The sequence below is a fragment of the Tetrao urogallus genome, assembly GCF_951394365.1.
Source record: "Tetrao urogallus genome assembly, chromosome: 6".
Taxonomy (NCBI): domain Eukaryota; kingdom Metazoa; phylum Chordata; class Aves; order Galliformes; family Phasianidae; genus Tetrao; species Tetrao urogallus.
In genome coordinates this window covers 50,191,848-50,208,388 of record NC_136819.1, presented here as the reverse complement: position 1 = coordinate 50,208,388, position 16,541 = coordinate 50,191,848, and the positions used below count along the sequence as shown (strand labels likewise).

General features: G+C 36.4%; 1 protein-coding gene across 2 annotated transcripts in view; it reads left to right on the top strand.

Annotated features, from left to right (window-relative positions):
• CDC42BPB (CDC42 binding protein kinase beta) overlaps positions 1-16,541 on the top strand; it is a gene marked incomplete at both ends in the record, with an annotated part of 85,599 nt that overhangs the window by 41,099 nt on the left and 27,959 nt on the right. For both annotated transcript variants that reach the window (XM_079537268.1, XM_079537267.1), the window contains 9 exons: positions 1,794-1,942; positions 5,374-5,467; positions 6,357-6,557; positions 8,154-8,402; positions 9,667-9,746; positions 10,716-10,882; positions 10,981-11,100; positions 13,099-13,232; positions 14,892-15,134. In XM_079537268.1, coding sequence (XP_079393394.1) covers positions 1,794-1,942; positions 5,374-5,467; positions 6,357-6,557; positions 8,154-8,402; positions 9,667-9,746; positions 10,716-10,882; positions 10,981-11,100; positions 13,099-13,232; positions 14,892-15,134 — 1,437 coding nt within the window. The remainder of the gene's footprint in view (positions 1-1,793; positions 1,943-5,373; positions 5,468-6,356; positions 6,558-8,153; positions 8,403-9,666; positions 9,747-10,715; positions 10,883-10,980; positions 11,101-13,098; positions 13,233-14,891; positions 15,135-16,541) is intronic.

Below are 16,541 nucleotides of genomic sequence, written 5' to 3'. Positions count from 1 at the left end.
TTTACCAGGAATTCAGGGATAAATACTTTCTTATTCATTACAAAAGATCTGTTGCCAGCCTCTTTAAGTTTCCTTATGAGTATTTTGACATCTTTTTTCCCCTTTGATCTCCAGCCACCCTCCCTGTTTGATGTAACCACTTCCCAAGAAGAAATGCAATATGTCTAAATTTAAGTGTCATAATACCCTTTATTTTAACCCTATATGAAGAGAGAAGTGCCTCTGGGCAAGAAGATCGTTGTGGGGAAGATGATTAATAAAATTTGACTTTCTTGTAGAAAAGGTCTCAAGTGTTCCCCTGTTCCAGGAGCCTCATTTCATGGGTCAAGTGAGTTCTCACTGCCTTATGAACTCTGTGGGAACTGAGAAGTGCATTACTGTGTCTTGCTGACAAGCAGTCTATTTCAGCTCCCTCAGAAGGCTCTGTAAATTCTCTTAACCTTACTTTTGAAAGAAAATAGCATGATACAATATTCATTTTAGAACACTTCTGGTTCCCGTCTGTAGCTTTTTGTTCCCAAACATAATCGTTGTGTTCGTGCCATGTTCCAGCAAACATTTAAAACTCCTTATTGGATTGTGTAGTACATGCTGGTTGCTTTCAACATAATCTGATAGGCAAATTTCATTATTTAAGCTATAATGAAATGCAGAAAAATATCAAAATGTAGGCCTTCTCATGTCTTCTTCTAAACCAAAAGATAGTGAGGAAATAGTGTTCCATCCTGGGAATCATGGAACAAAAATGTTCAAGTCATTATGCTTTGAGTGATGCCCTGGATTTAGGTGTATATTGCTGTTTTTCCATCTATAAAACAGAGACTAGGATATTTCCTAACAAGTCTGAATCCTTCACTTTCACATGATGCCATATCCATGTTGGTACTTTCCAGAGATAAAATAATGGTTGATTGGCCTTGGAGGCAATTTGCTTTTTCACTGAAATACATTTATGTCCAAGAAAGTGAACGTTTGATTTCTTAAATTTTCAAGTGCTGTAGTTCCTCTGGCATGACAGCATTTCTGACTTATGAGCAATCTCAGCCATGGTGTCATGGAGCTCCTGCCAGCTCTGTTGTGCATTTGTGATGTGGCATGTGTCAAGATGAGCACTTGATGATAGTGATGTACTGAGTTCCACTTCTGGAACCACTAGTAGTATTGAAATGTACCAAGGCTAAAATTTGTAATGAAATGTTTGTTTTAAACTAAGCTGCATCCATCTGTTGAGCACTAATGCCTTCCAAAGAAGTTTTTAGTGAAATTTTAATTAAAAAATGTTTGAAAGAAGCAAGGATTGTTACTTAGTGCTTCTGTTAAGAGTTTCCTTCAGCAAATGGTTTGTATAACATAAACATCTGATATTCAAGTGCATAGTTCCTCAGATTTTAGCTCCTGATGATAGACGTGCAATTCGGGCAAAAAGCCACCTGCAAAACTAAATGTTAAAATGTTAATCCTTGTTGTTTCCTAGTCTGAAAGAATTCTATTCTGCAAGAGGTATCAAGTATTTTCTGTTCATGTATAATATAGCACTGAAGTTCTCTTACAAATTCCTATTTTTAATTTCTTTTTCTTCCCATCTGGAAATTTTCAGTTTAGGCACTGATGACCTACTTAAATTTTTCGTTATATTAGATATTTTTTTTTCCCACTGTGCATCACTGTAGTAGAGATCGAAGGGACAGAATGATTTTTTATCATTATTGTTTCAGTAGTTAACTGATGAACTTCATGTCTTTTTCTTAATAGCTGTGTATCAGTATGTAACTGCTTTATTTCTCCCTTTTCAGTATCTAGTGATGGACTACTATGTTGGTGGTGACTTGCTGACACTTCTCAGTAAGTTTGAAGACAAACTTCCTGAAGATATGGCAAGGTTCTACATTGGTGAAATGGTGCTTGCAATACATTCCATACATGAGCTGCATTATGTGCATAGGTAAAATGTCACCTTACTTTGGAAAAATATGTATGCGGTTATATTAAATTAATTCTAAAGATATTGCTACAAATACAGATGGCTAACCACGGGGATGCTACTGTGGACACATGCTTACTGTATGATGAATAATAATTACATAAGCTATATAATATTTTAGTTACCAAGTCTTGATGGATTCATATTAGAAGCAGTGGCATTTATATGACTAACCTTTCAGTAAAGCTTTTAGTCTTAATCATGCTGCTTAAGTTATTCTCAATTTGCTTCATGAATATTTATCTCCAGTTGTTCAAACCAGCATAGATGTTTGAAGCAGTTTGAATTCTCTGCAAATGTTTAAAAGTTATGCAAAAATGTATTCACTGTGAGCCCATAATAATGGTAAATCTGCTTACCTGAGCTGATCCTCAGATGGAAGAGGATGGTTTTGGTAATGAGTGAACTTGTTTAATTGTGCCTGCATGTAGGAGGTATATTCCAGACCAGTACCTACAGTCGTGTAACTTAGATTGTAACATTTAAGAATATAACATTCCTTACTCTGCGTAGGAGGAAATAGGCCAGGAAGGTATATTTCTATTTTGGGTTACCTCTTGGAGTGACTGTTTCAGAAGAGCTGCTAGTGGTGCAAGGGAGACATTTGGTAAATATTTTGTTATTTCAAGATTCTCGATCGAGTGGAAATCCCTATCCTTCACTTCATTTTCAGATTTAGCAATTATGTATGATAGAACAATTAGAAAGCAAAATGATAGTAATACTAGAAACCCTTGTGGTTTGTATCCTTATAAGCTACATATGACCTTAGAGCTTGATTTCAGTAACCAAGAAGTTAGAAAATGCAAACTGCAAGAGTAATGACGGTTTTCAGTCGTGTGAATATTGCTTTTGGCTATGCAAGCACGTTCATGATGGGTAGCTGAAGTCAGTGCTCAGGAGAAGTGGGCTTTAGGCTAACATTTTATCTCACTTGGCTGGTAGGTTTTGACTTCAATCACTTTACAGTGAAATACAGACAGTAATACTCTTGTGGGTAAATACAGACAATATGTGGAGATTTTGAAATTGTATGTGTTTGGAGAAACTCACCAGAGGCACCACTGCACCATTTCCAAGGAAGGTGGCTGCCTAACTGACCAACTACAACTTTGAGTGGGATTGAATGAATGCCTCCTGTGGCAATAGGAATAAATTTTTCTGAGACCAAAACATGCGTGAATGTCCAAGAAATTACTGCTTGGCAACTGCAGTGGATTAGGAAGAAAAATGATTGTTCTAGAGAGGATTTCAAGGGACATTTGAAGGCTTATATGACCTGTTAGCTGTAGATAGGAAACAGTGGAGCTCGGAGATGCGGCATTAAGCCTTTCTGAACAGAAGCGGTGTTCCCTTAGGCAAGCAAGAGCTGCATGCAGAACAGAAAAGTAGAGATGTGTTGGATGAAATTGGCTCTTGCTTCCAGTGGCACTGTGAATGGTGTTATTTAAAAACCAACCAAAAAACTGTGCACAGTTGTGTACAAGGTTCCGTAGTCTTGTGTTCTTACTGAGCTTGACTCTTATGGGACTGTAAGGGCATCTGGAAAGGACTTAGAGCTGTAATAGTATAGAATAAATTTAACAGTGGAAAATTACTGATGAGGTTTTTGGGAAAGGAAAATGAAATAGCCTAGTATTCAGGGTTAGCAAATATATAATTTTTTTTCATTCTAAGAAGTAAATATGCCTTTAATTTATGTTGACAGGCATAAATTAACATTCTTATTTTGCCTTAATACTGCTCATGAGCAGCAGTATTAGTGAAGTGTCAGTAATAAATTTGAAATCATTAGCTCTTGGTTAAAAAGTAGCCATTTCAGTCTGTGCTGGAAAAATTTCTAAGTTTGGCAGGATTTCTAATATATTAGGTTGTTTGTTAAACCTTTCTTCATGTTTTTCATAAGTTTTCTCAAGTATAAAGTATGGAAATCAGCAACCTAAAAAGCAGACATTCTCAGCTCCAACTTTTGTGTAACAAGGTGACATTTGGAACTGCCTATTTGAAAAGCAATTCAGTGTTGTTGTGCAACAAGATTGCATGTAAAACACATATTTAATAATAATACAGAATATTATTATCTAGAAAAAAATAGATTTATTGGTTTGTTTGGGTGTTTTTTTTTTTTTGCTAGTTTGAATAATATTTCAGAAGGGGTTGGTGAAATGCTGGCATGTTAAGAGTTGATCCTGAGCAGTGTTGACTAAGGAATGGGAAGGACTGGTATGAGTTGGCCTGCAAGACTTGATTGTTCTAGTTTTTAGTCTGCAGAATTGGTGCATCATTGAGTTTGTTCTGCTTTCTATACTTGTTTCTCTCTCTTTTCCCTGCACCTTCCCAGCATACTGGCTAGGTGCTCTTAAAATAATGCTGGCTATTTTGAGGCAATTAATTAGTATTATAGAGAGAGAGAGAGTATGCATCAAGATTGTATTATTAAATTGGGTGTTGTGGTCCATCTTTTGTGAATTTGAGTACAAACTGGCGAAAGAAAATGTGATTGATTGGATTAAATTCAGTTAACATGCTCTTATTAAAGTCTTTTTTGGCTGCCTTTCTGGTACCAAAAATAATATCAAGTAAAGAGCTACAGTGAAATGGGAATCTTAGTTCAATGTCATTTAGTAATCTCAGTATGCAGAATCCATTTACAGCCTGCTATATACACGTATCAGTAGGAATGACCTGCTTTGACCCTTGAGACTTTCTACCGTTATTGTATCCTGCTGAAATGGCATTGTCCTGGTCCCAGAGCCACCAGAATGCAGAGATTTCTACAGTAACAGCTGCGTGTATGTAGGATGGAAAAGTCCTTAGGCACCCATGGAAGCTAATGTGATGTGCAGTTACTATATAGAAAAATGATCTGTAATAGCAAGTGGAGAATACAGGCCAGCAGAAATGCTGGACAAAGTTTAGAGAAGCAGTGAAAAATCTCAGGTAGGAAGCTATAGGTTGATTATAAATCAAACAAAAAAACCAACAACAAACAAGCAAACAAAAACTGTTACCTTACCTACTGAGATTACCTTTTCTTTGCTTTTTCTCCATATGCCTCCAAAAGCATACTGCGATGCGTACAATCTTGAACTAATGTTGATGAAGTAGACTGCATATCTGGTCTGTTCTCTGACTCACTGTAATTGTTCTGCTTGGTTATTTGACCAGAGTTCAACTTTGAGCTGAAAGTCCAATATAGTCATAAGTTTCAGTGTTACAGGCAATGTTTTAAGTTTGGCAAACAGAGAGAGTCATATATAGTATAATAAAAAAAGGTTGCATCACTGTATAACCAACATAAATTTCTTTGTAATTGTGATGGAATCTGATGTAATCTTTACAAGCAGAGCTCAGACTAAATGTATAAATTTTCAATTCTTTTTGTCATACAGGGACATAAAGCCTGATAATGTTCTTTTGGACATGAATGGCCATATACGACTGGCAGACTTTGGGTCCTGTCTGAAAATGAGTGAAGATGGCACAGTATGTATGAAGCAGAATTAATTTGGGTCACTGGTAGTGGGATCTTTTAAGTGAGTTCCTGGTCCTAACACTATTAAATGTATTAAATTATTAAAAACTTTTACTGTAAGCTTTTTGACATGCTAAAAATTGAGGGAAATGTTCAACGCATTTATAAGAAACAGTTTTTGAAATCTTCATTTCCTGGTATGTGGTGACCAGCAGTTTTGGCACAAACTCAGGTCTTGGTGGCATTCCGTAGTCTTAAAACGTCTGTCAAGAATTTACCACTTTAAAAACAAAATGAATTGGAAGGAGCTATTGTAACTCCACAGGAACCCTTGAAGTGTGTTTCTAGAGATTACAGTTGCTCCTCTGCCCGGATGGTTGAGGCTTTCCTACTACATGGACACAAGGAGATTAATTACCTACTCCCTACAGTGCATCCACAATTATGCTAAGCGGGCATTAAGCCAATTTCAAACCTAATAAAAATAGGATGCTACCTGCCCTGGAAACTTGTTTTTGCTATTTTTTGATGAAATTGTAAACTGAAACTCAGGCGTAGAACTCAAACTGCCGGCTTATTAATGTTTCATTTCAATTTCTTGCAAACAGTTGCAGCTGTAAAGTGTAAAAGCACGTGTACACACAGGCAAAACATTTTATTGGCTTTTTGACAACAGGTATAACTATTCGGAGGTTTTACTGTGTGCAAATTAAAATGTAGATTTTGTTACTTAATACATTCCTTGTTTCATTGCTGTGATTTTTCTTTTTTTTTTAATAGTTAACTTCCTTTTCTAAAATCGTGTACTGATGTCTCTGTCAGGAATACTAAAGTATAAGTGAGAATGTTGCTTTAGAGATCCTGAAAACTTACCAGAATTATGTTTGCCTTACTTTTAAGGTGCAGTCCTCTGTGGCAGTGGGTACGCCTGACTACATCTCCCCTGAGATACTGCAAGCTATGGAGGATGGAATGGGAAAATATGGGCCTGAATGTGACTGGTGGTCACTGGGGGTCTGCATGTATGAAATGCTTTATGGTGAAACACCTTTTTATGCAGAGTCATTAGTGGAAACCTATGGGAAGATTATGAATCACGAAGTAAGAAATACGTTCATCTTACTGTATTTACTAAGACTATAATGTTTACAGTGAAACTGTTACTGCTTATAAATATTGAAGTGATGGTAGTTCTTTGCTTTCTCATGATGATTTAGAACTGTATCTAATTATGTAGATTGGTTTCATTGGTTTCATTTTTAGGAATGTTGGCATCTCTGAAAGGCAGAATTTTTTTTTTCTCTAAATGGTAATGTTCTTGTTGAAAAATCTAAGCAGTCTTCATGAAACAAAATTTAAAACCAACACTTAAGATAGGCCCATTGAAAGTTTCTTCTGGAGTGTGCTGGAGAAATGAAGTAATGCATTATTTATGCAGCTGTGCACATTTTCTGTCTCATCAATAATCAGTACAAAAAAAGGAAAGAGGTAAGTCGGCTGGTGTGGACATGAGCTGCACAAAGAACATGAGGTCAAGGGGGAGTTGCCCAGAGTAGAAGTGGCAGAAAAACATGAACTTTTGAGCTGCATGAAGAATATGAGGTCAGGGGGCTTTGTCCAGAGTCAGAATGGTAGAGAATTGTTCAAACTTCTGGATGCATTCTGAACATTAGGGAATAAGAATAAGCCAGTTCACAATGTCCTTCCAGAGGTGTGGTAGGAGTGTGTGATTATGTGCTGGTGTTTACAGTATTGTGCTCTCCTAGTGAAGCAGTGGTGGGTAGGACATTAAATTCTTTGTAGAGCTGTCACCCTTGCAGTGATCAGTGCTAATCTCTCGCTCTCTTTAATTTCCTCAATTAACTAATTGTTGGCAATCTTTTCTGTGTTATGATTGAAATATGTAATCAGCTTGGGGCTAAATGCTGTCTGCGTGGCTGTAAACTGTTTTTGAGAAAGTTTGAAGCTGTTATTGTGCAGACTTAATAGTGTAGTCTCATTTACATACAATTGGTGTGTTTTAATTTTTTTAATTCAAATTTTTTAATTTGAATTATGCTGTTTTGGTCCCTAATGGTCTCATTCAAACCTTGAAAGGTTGTATTGTAAAACCATAAAAATACTACTGGCCTTTACTAAGTCAAACTTCTTACTGTACAGTGGAAGCAGTAAACTGAAAGACAGAAAAACTTTGCCCAGTTTTATCTGGAGTAACTTCATGTATATCAATGTTTTGTGGAGCATTGACTAGCATCTTGGGGTTTTAAGAGCAGAAACAAATAAAATCCCAAGGAGTACATCTTCAGCAGGTCAGTGGAGCTGTGGCTGAGAGTGTCAGTGAGTATATGCCTATGTTGCACCATCTTTATTGTACTGTAATGTGTCAGAATTCCTGTATGTCTTCCAAAGAAAACGTTGCCTTTTCTTAAGGGTTACTGTAACAGCAGCTGTTTTCAAACAGATTTGTATTAAAGGAATCAAGAAGAGATTACTGATCTTCGTAATCTATTTTAAGACAACAGATCTATTGGTGGTCGTGTTGCATTGTACTCTGCCACTGCTCAGTGGATGTAGTACAATTCTCTGTATTTCTTTGCAGTTTTATTGGTGTAATTTAGCACTTTCTTTTTGAAAACTATCACTGAAAATTATGGGATGGATTCCTCTAAAAATTTCTTAATTTGTATTGTTTTCTAGGAACGATTTCAGTTTCCATCCCATGTTACAGACGTGTCTGAAGAAGCAAAAGATCTGATTCAGCGACTTATCTGCAGTAGGGAACGTAGGCTGGGACAGAATGGAATAGAGGATTTTAAGTCTCATGCCTTTTTTGAAGGACTTAACTGGGATAACATCCGAAATCTAGAAGCACCTTATATTCCAGATGTTAGCAGTCCATCTGACACCTCAAACTTTGATGTAGATGATGATGTGCTAAGAAATCCAGTGAGTCTTTTATTTAAATATCACTTTTGCAAGTATGCAACCATGCTGCATTGTAAGGTAGCAGTGAGAACTTGTTTCATGAGATAATTACTTTCTTGTTTTTGGGTTTTGGTGTTGTTGTTTTGGTTTTTTGTTTTTGTTTTGTAAAAGGAGCAAGTAGTGAATTTGTTAATGTGTTGTGCCAATGAAATGTTTTGTTTTAAAATCTAAAAATCCATGAAACAGATTTCCAAGTCTAGCAAATTCAGTGGCACCTATGTGTATATGACATGGATATGCGCTGTGGTGCAGTGTTACAGCAACGGGGAGTACTCATATTGCAGCCATACTGGCATGAATGCTCAAATGAAGATCACAAGTAGTTATGCTATGTGAAATTTCAGATGAATGAAACCCCACTCAGCTGCTGCCATTTATATGATAACTAACCCAGTTTGTCAACCGTTATCATTTAGAAAAGAAGCTCATGATCTCTGAAAACCCAAAATGAGCAGTGAGATGGAAAACATTATTTTTTCACATTTGAAATGACTTATTTTTCACATTGTGGCATCTAATACTTGGTCATTCAAAATTGAAGCTTATTCAAAGCTGAAAAAAAAGCTGACAGACATTTGCCCTTTTGATTTACCTTTACAAGGAGCTTGTATTTGTTTTGTTCTTTATCAGATATGAATATAATCTGTCTTCAAAAATACATACATGCAGCTTGTTATCACAGCTGCCCTGGTGAGAGAACTCAAATTGATGCTACATAAAAACCAGAAGATTATTTTTGGGAGTGGGGGTGTTGGCGTTCTTTCATTTTGTTCATGGCCACTTGTTCATCAGTTTCAATCTAAGAAATGGAGAACTTTTGGCTTGATTTTTTGATTACGTGTCTTGCAGTAACAAGCATACTGAAGCAAACATCATGCATTTTCATGCATGGTCACTTTAATTAGGAACTTGAAGTTTCGGGTTTTCTTTTAATGGTTGCCTTGTGCTTTGAACTTGCTGAAATGCTGCCTTTTCAAGCGCCAGCTCACAAAAAAAAGAGGCTTCTAAATTCAGGTCATTATATTAAATGACCTAATCTGAAATGAGGTTCATGCAAGGACAATGGAAGGCTATACAATGAAGCATAATTGCCAGTTGTGAATTGGTAAGCGCTAAGAAGAATCTTTCTACCAGCTGTTTCTTTTTAACCATTGAGACTAAATCAAATGGCTTTAGCTCTGCATGGGTTCTCTTTTGGGTTTTCATGCATGTTATTTTTATGCAGGAAGTGGTGCCACCGAGTTCTCACACAGGTTTTTCTGGACTGCATTTACCCTTTGTTGGGTTTACATACACAACTGATAGGTAAGCAAAGGATATGTTGTTTATTAAAGTCATTTCTCAAATACAGCTAATTCTGGAAAGATCTCATTTTTGTAATCAAGCAGGAAGAAGTCCATTATATGTATTAACAGATGAACATTCATCCCGCGTGAATATGTCTTGAACATATTTTGATCATGTTTTCGAAGATTAGATGCTTTTGTATTTAATTTCCTTTATTTTAGATGAATGAAACTTAAGGGACTAGATGTGTCACATGTAAGTAAGTACACACTTGCTCTTCTGCGTGAAGAGGCTAAAAGCAAGTCTTGTCCATGTTGCTTGTCTGCCAGAAACAGTCTAGGATTAGTTCATTGCTTGTTGATAGACAACATTGACATAATGTAGTGTTACTCTTAATACAGATACCCCATTTTCAGGTGGTTCTGAAAATAGGTGAAGATAGCACACTTTGCCCATCTGTGAAATTTGAAATGAGTCTTCATCTGACTTCAGAGATCCCTCAAATACATTCTTGTGCCTCTGGGTTTGAGGTTATTCTACCTTGTTTGTTATTCCCTTCTTTTCCTTTGCTGAGATTTGTTATCCTCACAACACAGCACAGAAAGGACCTGTTGCACATATCTTATTTTTTAACTAAATCCATCTTTGTCACACTTGAAACTGAACTTTTGGTTTTGTTTCTCAGTTCTTTCAGTTGTGGGCATATTCTGCTCTGCTGTTAGGTAGTAACTTCTGACTGAGGGGAGTTATAATTTTGAAACAGTTTGTATAGTTAACGTACATTGACATAATTAAATTCCTGAATGTAAATATCTTAATTCATCAGCAGCATACACAGCAGCGTCAGGGTATACCTGCTCTGACAGTTCTCTCAACGGTAACAGTTTTACTGGATGTTCTTGTAAGTTTAAGTTGCATAGTTGGAATCCCAACATGTCACTGCCGAGAATATTAAGAGATTATTACTTATGTGTTTTTTTTTTTCAGCTCTTTATCTGATAGAGGCACTTTGAAGAGTGCAATGCAGTCTGACACTGTAACCAAAGATGCGGATGTACAGCGTGACTTAAAGAACACTTCGCAAATAGAAGGTTATGAAAAGAAGATACGGAAATTAGAGCAAGAAAAGCAGGATTTGAACAGAAAACTGCAAGGTGAGTGGCGGATGGTTTTTTGGATTCTTAGCCTTTGCTATTAGAGGAATCGAAATGTATTTCACTGAATAACTTTTTCTCCTTTTCTGATTTTAAAGAATCTACACAGACAGTGCAAAGCCTCCAAGGTCCAGTGTGTGTTACAGTAAATACAAACCGTGACAAGGAAATAAAAAAATTAAATGAAGAAATTGAACGGTTGAAGAACAAATTAACAGGTAAGCCTTTGTCATGACTGCCAGTAATTACGGTACTGCAGCTTAATGTTAATAGAAGTGGCAAAATACATATTGTGGTTCTGCAGTAATTACAATTACTGTTATTGAAGTGCTTAAAAAAATATCTTAAAAGTTTAGTTGAATAGTTAGAGGCATTTCAGTTTTTCCAGGCAAGTACTTAACCTTTTATTCCACTTCTACATCCTCATACCCTGTACTAGTATGGAGAATCTAGAGTAGAATGAATTGAATGGATGGATTCAAGCAAATATTTTTGGTCATGTTGATTTCCATAAACGTCACTGGAGATCCTGCTCTCTCTCTTTTTGAGGAGTATATTTTTGGTGTAGTTTTACTGGATGTATGTGTAACAGAGCATAGAGAGAAAAGATCAGTTGCCCTTTAGTAATATGAGGGGATAGGTAATGATGAACATGTATAATAATAATAATAATAATACTGTATATTTAAATATTTCTGAGCTGCTGTTCCCTTTGTGTTTTTGTCTGGTGATGCATTAATTAGGAAGCATTGCAGAAAAATACTGGCATCTGTCCCAAGAAGGGACTGACTCATCTGTATCTCTGAAAATCTGTTGCTTGACAATGCTATTAGTTTATGCATACAAACCTTCTGTTAGTGTTAGAATCAGTCATATGCTAAATGGTTGTTCTGAATCCTGATGGGTTGGCTAAGAGGTTTATAGGGGCCTGTAGTATATTGTGAGTGAGTTCAGATGCTGAGTTACTAATACCAAGACCTCCAACTGTTGTCCTTCATTCATGAGCACTTTTTTGTAGATGTATTTATTTTCTTGGTCCAGATTTCTGGTACTTCCTTAATTCATTATCTTGGTTTGTGTGTCAGTCAGTCCACTGTCAGTCACAACTGATATGTTTTCTACACTTTGGCAATACTGCCCCCTTTGTAAGCACATCTGTTATGAAATCAGCTTTGCTCCAAGTGAGAATTTTTTTAAAAAAACCCTCCAAACTCTGGTCTTGTGCATTCAAGAAATCATGTTTGTCTAAAGAATTTGATTAAGGTGCTACTTCTGCAAATGGGTCAGGTTTATCCAGTTCTTCAGCCTATTGTGTGCTGTTGCATATTGAAATCTGGCAGTATAGTCTGTGGAGTGGGAGAGAGTTTAGCACTGCTTCATACTAAAATGAGAAAAGGAATGCTACTTCAATTGCTACGGCAGTGCTTGGGATCTCTGAATGCATAGGTTCAGTTTCCTGTTCTGCCATAGATGTCACAATTTCAGTGAGACAGTTATTTGTGTGCAATTTCTTATTTGTGTAAAAGAAGTAGTAATTATAACCAAATGGAGAACTACAGTTTGATTTCTTACCGGCTCTAAGACTGAACAAAAATACATACAAAGGCAGTTATCTTTTCTGTTTAACAGTGATCAATTTTTTTTTAATTTTCTTTGAGACTAAGAAGAGAACTGCCAAGAGAACATCCTGGTAGGAATATGGGCAGTTGGGTTTCCATTCTGCTTCATGCGTAATGGTGTTGCCTTGCCAGATTTTCAGCTCTTATCTGCTCTAGGATAAGTAGATATGGAAATAAATAAGCTCTAGGAAATAAATAGTTCTTTCCTGTCTTGCTGGTAGCACCAATAAATGAAGTCTTGTCATATAAAGAAAACTATTTAGGAGACAAATTACCAGAACTGGAATTCAAACGACTTGAGTTAATTTCAGTTGTCAAGGGCTAGGAGCTGCATTTCTCAAAACATAAAACGTCCCTGTGCTAAGGCTTTTTTGCTTTAGGAGATAACAGTCTTTAGGAGGTGTGGAATTGTTTGTTCTTAATATGTTGAGAAAGTTAAAATGACATGGAGCTGCCGGTGCATCAGAGTTACTTTTAAGTTGCCTAAAATGGAAAGAAGTTAATTTTCTGAACCAAGTTATGCCAGTTTGCTTAAGTAATGTTCCTTACTTGATGTACATTTGGGACCAATTACCTTTATTATGTATTACTCTGCAGATGTAAGTAAACTGGAAGGACAGCTTGCAGATGCGGTGACTTTTCGACAAGAGCACGAAGACTGTATGCATAAGTTGAAAGGACTGGAAAAGCAGTGTCGAGTATTACGGCAAGAAAAAGAAGACCTTCATAAGGTATTGATCCAAAATGAATATGTTTAGAAATGGTCATGCAGAATAGTTCCAGACCAATTTTGGTTTGATTACAGTTTCAGTGTTAGAAGTGTTGCTGTGTAAAACTATAATGAGATGTTAGTGAGCTTGTTAGTCTTGTTAATGATATACTAGTTTTCCAAGATGCGCACTTTTTTTTTCTTTTTAAAGTAGGTTGACATCCTAATAATTTCAGATATGTTCTCACCTTTTTATATTGACTTGTTTGATGCGTTTCTGTCTTTTGAAGACAACTGGAGGTTACATATCCATGCAGTCACACAGAAGCTAATAAACTGTGTATAATGACAGAGCTCACTGAGATTTGGTTTGCTGGAGGTAGGAGGGGATTTTCTAAGGAATGATTTTAGTGTAACGATTTGATTTTCTCAAGATATTCCAGTTTACACTGGAGTTAAATTTGTGGGTCTGTGGCTTGTCATTAGTTTTGTAGATGCTGAGAGGTGTATATTTGAATGAGTTATAAAGCTCAATTGCTGTGCCAACTTGAGCCCACTTATTCTCTGTAATACCAAAGGATTAATTATTGCTTAAGGCCGAGGATGACTTTTATATTACTGAATTGTCTTACTGTTGTGCAAATTATACCTCTTTGCTCCCTAGAATGTAGAAGTATGTTAAGGTAGGTCACTAAAATATTTACAGTAAATAAAGGCTTTGCATTTATTATATATCACTTCCAATAATACCAAAATATCATCTATTCTAGATTTAAAGACCACGTATTGCTTATATGGCATTCAGATGGACCAAAAATAATCCATGGTCAAAGGCCTCTGAGTTTTTTGTCCACTAGAATTTAACAGCATCTCTTCTGTCCGTTAAGCACAGTTAAGATGTGTTCACTGGGGCATATGAGTAGGGAGGATGGCGAATCTGCTCTTACTGGTTTGCACACACACTGTTTTGGAAATTAATGCATACTTTTGCATGACCTCTGCTAATGGCAGGATTTTTTAAATGTCTCTTGGCCAGTATACATTTACTCTGTTGTCTAGTTCTGCACTTTTTAATTTATTTTCAATCTCAAGTGATTTTATGTAGAGCGTTTAGTTTATATTTTAGTCCTGTTAAATTATGTTAACTGTTTGCTGTAAAGGAAACAACTTTTGTACTTTCAATTAAAGCTAAATTAGATTATCATACTCTCAATTAAATTAGAGCTTTACAGTTTGTTCTAATCAATCTTCCTCAATTTTCTTAAGAATTTCACAAGATCTGCTGCAGCCTCTTAGTGCTGGTACAGTCTACTTGACTGTTTTCCTGAATGGGCAGTCTACTGAAACTTTACTGAAACGACTTCCTTTAAGAAGTATATTGTGCAAGTACATTGTGGTAATCTGAAATTAAGTCTCTGAGAGGTGAGATGGCCTTGTGCAGTCCGATTTGTATGAAGGACTTTGGGAATCGCAAGAGTCCTCTTGGAAATGCCACCCTAGAAACAGAATAGCTGTTGTCTTGGTGTGCTCCTGCAGCTGTGTAAATTAACTATTAGGAATAATATTTGAAGTTATCTGAGAGGTTTGAGTTTTCAAGTCATGCTTATGTTGGTTCACTTTCTTTCTTGGAAAAAATAAACTGACTTCAATTTTTATATATATATTTTTTTTTAAAAACCAGCAACTTGTAGAAGCTTCAGAGAGATTAAAGACACAATCCAAAGAGCTGCGGGATGCCCACCAACAAAGAAAGCTGGCCGTGCAGGAATTCTCTGAGCTCAGTGAGAGGATGGGAGAGTTGCGGTCTCAGAAGCAGAAACTGTCCCGACAACTTCGTGACAAAGAGGAGGAGGTGGAAATGAGCTTACAGAAAAATGATGCTATGCGACAGGACATCCGTAAATCAGAGAAAATCAGAAAAGAGGTAGCTCAGTAAAATAACTAACAGTGACGTGTTTCAGCTGCTGCTTGCCCTGTATAACTGATGTGATTGCATTGAGAAATCAGGAGCAGAAACGATGATTTACTCTGCTTATAAGATATTGCTCTGATAACTCTTCCATATCGCTTCACTGTACTTCACAAAATAGATCTTGAATTGATTTCTAGAAGTTTTGCTAGTGTATCAGGGAATGAGCAGAGTCTACTTTATTCTTTGTACGCAGACTGATTTTAATCTTGAGGAAACCATTTTTGCTACATGCCCAGCCTGTTACTTCTTTGTGTTTTGATTCCTGCAGACTCTGAGTTCCAGTCAGCTTGAAACTTAGAACGCTCAATGCCTTGATGTGCTTTATGCTGGAGTATTTTGACTTCACTTTTTTTTTTTCCAGTTGAATGTTTCTGTTTATCTGGAGGGAGGAACAGTGATACAGACTGAATAGGTGGTTTTCATTACTATTTTCTTAGTCAGTGTAGAGAGTATACTTGTAAATATCTTTAAACAAGCTAATTTTCTGATTACTATCCCAGGCAATTTACAGTTTTGAATAAGAAGTGGATAACTGGAGGAATGCATAAGACCCAGTTATCATGGTTAGCACAGTGTTTTAATCACTGAAAAGCTGTCATATTTTGTGCTCTATGAGTGAAGTTTGAAAAGAAACTTGAGCTTTGTAAGTGGTGCTAGAGAACTCCTGGCAAGTTGAAGGACAGATTATGAAAATGTATTAAGAGGTGAAGTATTTCAGACCTGTCTGTGAATTAGGGGTGGTACTTGACTGGGAAAGATGTAGGGCTACAGCACTGTATTTGGCAGTGCATTCTGCCCTCCTCTGTAGAGCTAGTTCAAGTGTTGAAAACAACATGAAAAACTTGATCATCTGTCTTTGTTCCTAGGAATTCCTCTGTCCTCTCTTTCCTAACATCTTCATCAGTCTTCTGTTCAGAACATAATCTATAAGTTCATTATCTTAGTCTGCAGTTTTAACTACAATGCTTTTAAAAACAACTTTGTTAGTTGAATGTGAATGCAAAAAAAAAAAAAAAACCACCAAAAACCAAGCAGGTTTTATTCTTCATTGGTTGCATAGCTGCCTTCGATGCCACTAAATTGTCTTCCTGATACTATAATGTTATATACTTTTGAAATAGATAAATGGATGATCAAGACTATTTTATTCCATAATTACAAGGTACAAATGTTCAGTGCTCATATTTGAAGTATTTCACAGTAACTTGGCACAAAGGTCAGGATTTTCAGATCTGCTGCCTTAGCAGATACTGAGGCATGGAGCTGACTTGTAAATATGAGAGGCTTTCTTCTTTCACAGCTGCAGTGAATTCCTAGTGCTGATTCCTTCTCTTAACATTAATAAAAGCTTTGCAGTTA